General features: G+C 31.1%; 1 protein-coding gene across 1 annotated transcript; it reads right to left on the reverse strand.

The window, feature by feature from the left end:
- Positions 1-2,041: 2,041 nt before the first annotated feature.
- Positions 2,042-3,296, reverse strand: LOC149231337 (uncharacterized). Its single transcript, XM_089381606.1, has 3 exons — positions 3,074-3,296; positions 2,679-2,734; positions 2,042-2,428 (listed from the first exon to the last, which is right to left on the reverse strand). The coding sequence occupies exons 1-3, from the start codon at positions 3,294-3,296 to the stop codon at positions 2,042-2,044; spliced, it is 666 nt and encodes a 221-aa protein (XP_089237732.1).
- Positions 3,297-3,925: the final 629 nt, after the last annotated feature.

The raw sequence follows: 3,925 nt of genomic DNA on the forward strand, positions 1-3,925 counted from the left end.
GAATTTTAGATATCTCCTTTTAAAATTTTTAAATTAGTTTGGTGCCATTAATTCCAATTTTAAATTTAAATTTAAATCTTGTCTAGCAAAAAATTCTTGGGATTGCAAATTTATGTGGTGTAGTTTACACAATCCAAGTTTCCAAGTAAACTTAAGGCATGTATCCATTTATGTATTCAAAAATACAATTTTAAAAATGAAAATCTACACATGCTATATGCATATATAGAACTAATATAGATCCATTTTGAAGAGAATTAAATCTTTTGAGGTGCATACTTTTTTTTCAAGTTTTGCACTCTAAAAGAGATCTCATAGGCTATCTTTTGCCTTGGACTTTAAAATTTTCTTTCTTTCTTTCTCATCTTTCCAAAAATAATTACAGTTGCCTTTGCACAACTCTTATGTTCCCACAATAATGAGTGACCATGTAAGTTAGCTGTAGTTAAGAAGTCTTTATGTTAAGGATGGCCATTCCTAACAAAACAAAATACCAATTAAGGTTGAACACTATTTAAGGTGGGACTTTATCATAATTAGTTAAAGGAATTTTATGTGGGAGGTATAATTCCTAAAGCCCAAATTTGTATATGAACAAGTCTTTATGTTAAGGATGGCCATTCCTAACAAAACAAAATACCAATTAAGGTTGAACACTATTTAAGGTGGGACTTTATTATAATTAGTTAAAGGAATTTTATGTAGGAGTTATAATTCCTAAAGCCCAAATTTGTATATGAACTTGACCAAAACTTTGTTGTGATTTGTGTATACTACTATGAAAATTCTAGAATATTTCATGGAGGTTAAATCCTTACCATCTGCCTAATAATTATTGGTAATAATTCATAACTTGTTAATGTGAACCTCCAAGCCACCCATTATGAGAACATGGGTGTAATTCCTTTTTTTTCTTAAGTTAAAGTTGAGCCATGTCAAAACAACAAATGTACAAATGTCAAATGGAGATGAAAAAGCAGACAATATCTAGCTTGAACAATTTCTAAAAAAACACCTTCTGTGTAAATATATACTTATATGTTTAGCTGACATTAAAATAATGAATATTGAAATATTCTATTTATAAACAACATTGTCAATATTAAAATGTTTTCCTATTTTTAATATATATTTTTAAATACACAACAATATTACTTAGTCAAATATTTTATTTATGACCACATTGAATGTTTTTACTATTATTAATGTTTGTTTGTGCCACTTATAAATTTTATATTAAAAATTAAATAAATTACACTAAAAATAAAATGAATTATACATATGTGTATCATTAAAAAGTAATTGAAATATTTTACTTTTAATTACTTGCTATTGCACATTGAAATATTTTAGTATGCTCAACACATTAGTATATAGTTGGATATACTATTAAACACATATATTACTTAGTTAACTTGGATATTAGAACATTATATTTAAAATCTATATTGAAATATTTATAATACAACTATAATTTTTTTATTTTTTAAATTTATTTATTTATTTATCCCTCTAAAATTATATAAAATTATACTACTAATATTTTATTTAAAGTGACAAGAGGGAAAGTGAAATGCTTTTATTAAATAATAACACAAATAATAATAAATCCTGCAGATTATTCAATAAATTTAATCAGACTTTTTTTAATTAAATGGTGCCCTGAAAAATACGACTCTGGAACACACATGTAATATCCGTAATAAAAAATTCCGAACATCCTCCTTCCAATATATAGAAACATGGTTATGAACATAATAAAATTAAATTGCATGTATCTCTCTCTCTATATATATATATAACATGATCATGTGACCCGCAAAATCACCGAGCTCACACACAGTTGACAAAGTGTCAATTGTATTATCATCTTCGAAATTACAAATTACAGCTCCCGAAAGCATCCAGGCGAACAAAACCTTTGGAAGATAACAACACTCATTCGGTGCAAAAATCTACTTCGAGGTTGTTTCTTTCAGCTGCTGTCTGCCATCGATCGAACACATATGCAACAAAACTGACTGAGAAATGCAGAGATTCTCTATGTGACTAAGTATATTGGCCTTGAAAGAGAAACCCTGCTATGGCTGTGACGCACCAAAGGCATGTACGGTACATCAGTTTTGCTCCTCTGCATCGCATTGTACATTGCAGCCAGCGGTCTGGAAGATGGTCGACCGGATCTGTAGGAAGGAGCAATATCGCTCATATAGATTGGCATGGCTTTAGACTTTAACAAAGAAATAGCCCTGTTCATTTTCTTCTTCTTCTCACTGGATTTCTTCGAGAAGAAGAGAGAACTCTTCCATGACTTCCTTTTCTTCAAACCCTCCGCCGATTTGTGAAGATGATCCAACGGCGCTTTCAAATGCGAAAGCGACGGCACTTCCTGCTCGCCATCTTGATGCTGCTGAGCTTCTGCAAGCACCTGTGAAGGGATATTAATTTTTTTAATAGTAATTGGTGAATTGGTAACTTTAAAAGATTATTATAAAAAAAAAAAATCCAAAATCCAATCACAGTGGCTATTACTATTCACCTCAATATCATAATATTAAAAAATTACACTATTACCACAAACCTAAAAACTGTAAAATGTTACTGGTTGTTTGATCTGTTAATTCAAAGTGCAAATATTTAGTATTTAAAAGGCGGCCAAGGATTTGGCTAATTAGAACCTGAGCGTAGTCTATTTGTGGATTAAAAAAAATACCAAATACCAAATTGAAGTATTCTACAAAGTAAATTGTGGTTACTCAAATCACCACCCACCTCTCCATACACAGAGAAAGGGTGATGTCAATGATGGAAGGCTCAGATGAATAGGGAAAAAAGCGAAAAGCCTCAAAGTTCTCAAAATGGTCAAATGACTGCAGGGATTTTGCAGTAGTCTGTCTGCAGCCTCTTCGAAATATTCGAAAGAAATGTCGTGTATTCGCAGTGTCAGTTAATCGTCCAAGGCACGCCGACTACTGTTCACAAAATATTTGTAAGGGTACGCAGAGATCCACATGTAGCCAACTTGCAAGTTTCTGAACCTTGGGTTTGTTGTTAGGTTATTTTATCTCTCTACCGCAGTCCTCTGCTGTTACAACGGTCAATTCTAAGCTGCCGTTGTAACTTTTATTGATTACAATTATTGTTATATAATGAATATAATTGTGTTGCCTTGGATTCTGTGTACGGCTTAACTCCGCATTAGCAACCACGCAGAGTCTCAACGAAAACTGCTCTTCCCAAGGACAGTCTACACATGGGTGTATAGGAGATAATAAAGGATGGTTAACAATTAGCATCATTTCAAATCAATTGGTTGCAGGGTGTTGAGTATTTTTAAGAACAAAATTTATTAAATATTATTTTTTTGGGATTAAAATATTTTAAGTAAGTTATTCACTTATTTTTATTTTTATGAGTAATTGTAATGATTTTTGAATAGTTTATTTCGTTATGTAAGAGTAAGATAAATAGTTATAGATGAATGATTTAGTTAACCCAATTGAATCTCAAAAAAATATGTAATATAAATTCTAAAACACATATATCTAATATAATGTACTGCGAAAGCTTTTAATACTTAAATTAAAAAAGATTATATGTATTTGGACATCATATTTCTAAATATATCATTGAGTGACTCATATATAAATGACAAAAGAAACGCATATAACTCCCACAGTCCTAGATACGGCCAATTTGCCCCAGTTTTAGAGCATCTTACCATTAGAATTACAGAGACAAGACCATTGTTGTTGGCTTCAGTTCCGAAGCCTTCACATTAATGGACTCTGCCTTCCCCTGTGACTTAAATCTAGCAGGAGCTGTGCATACTTAAAGTTTGTCGGTTTCTAAAACAAACTATGTCACCCTATGATTGAAAGTTGAAACGCACAAGATTACGGTTACCTTTTGGAAAATATTTCAA

The sequence above is a fragment of the Pinus tabuliformis genome, chromosome J (genome assembly GCF_031772625.1).
Source record: "Pinus tabuliformis cultivar Carrire ecotype Pingquan chromosome J, CPIR1, whole genome shotgun sequence".
In the NCBI taxonomy this organism is placed as follows: domain Eukaryota; kingdom Viridiplantae; phylum Streptophyta; class Pinopsida; order Pinales; family Pinaceae; genus Pinus; species Pinus tabuliformis.

Bases quoted from the DNA above. Each gene is read 5' to 3' on its own strand.
- LOC149231337 (XM_089381606.1), bottom strand. From the start codon at position 3,296: ATGCTAATTGTTAACCATCCTTTATTATCTCCTATACACCCATGTGTA. The intron at 2,735-3,073 runs GTAGAGAGATAA...TTTACTTTGTAG, and splicing joins TGTAACAGCAGAGGACTGCG to AATACTTCAATTTGGTATTT. The intron at 2,429-2,678 runs GTTCTAATTAGC...ATCCCTTCACAG, and splicing joins CACAAATAGACTACGCTCAG to GTGCTTGCAGAAGCTCAGCA.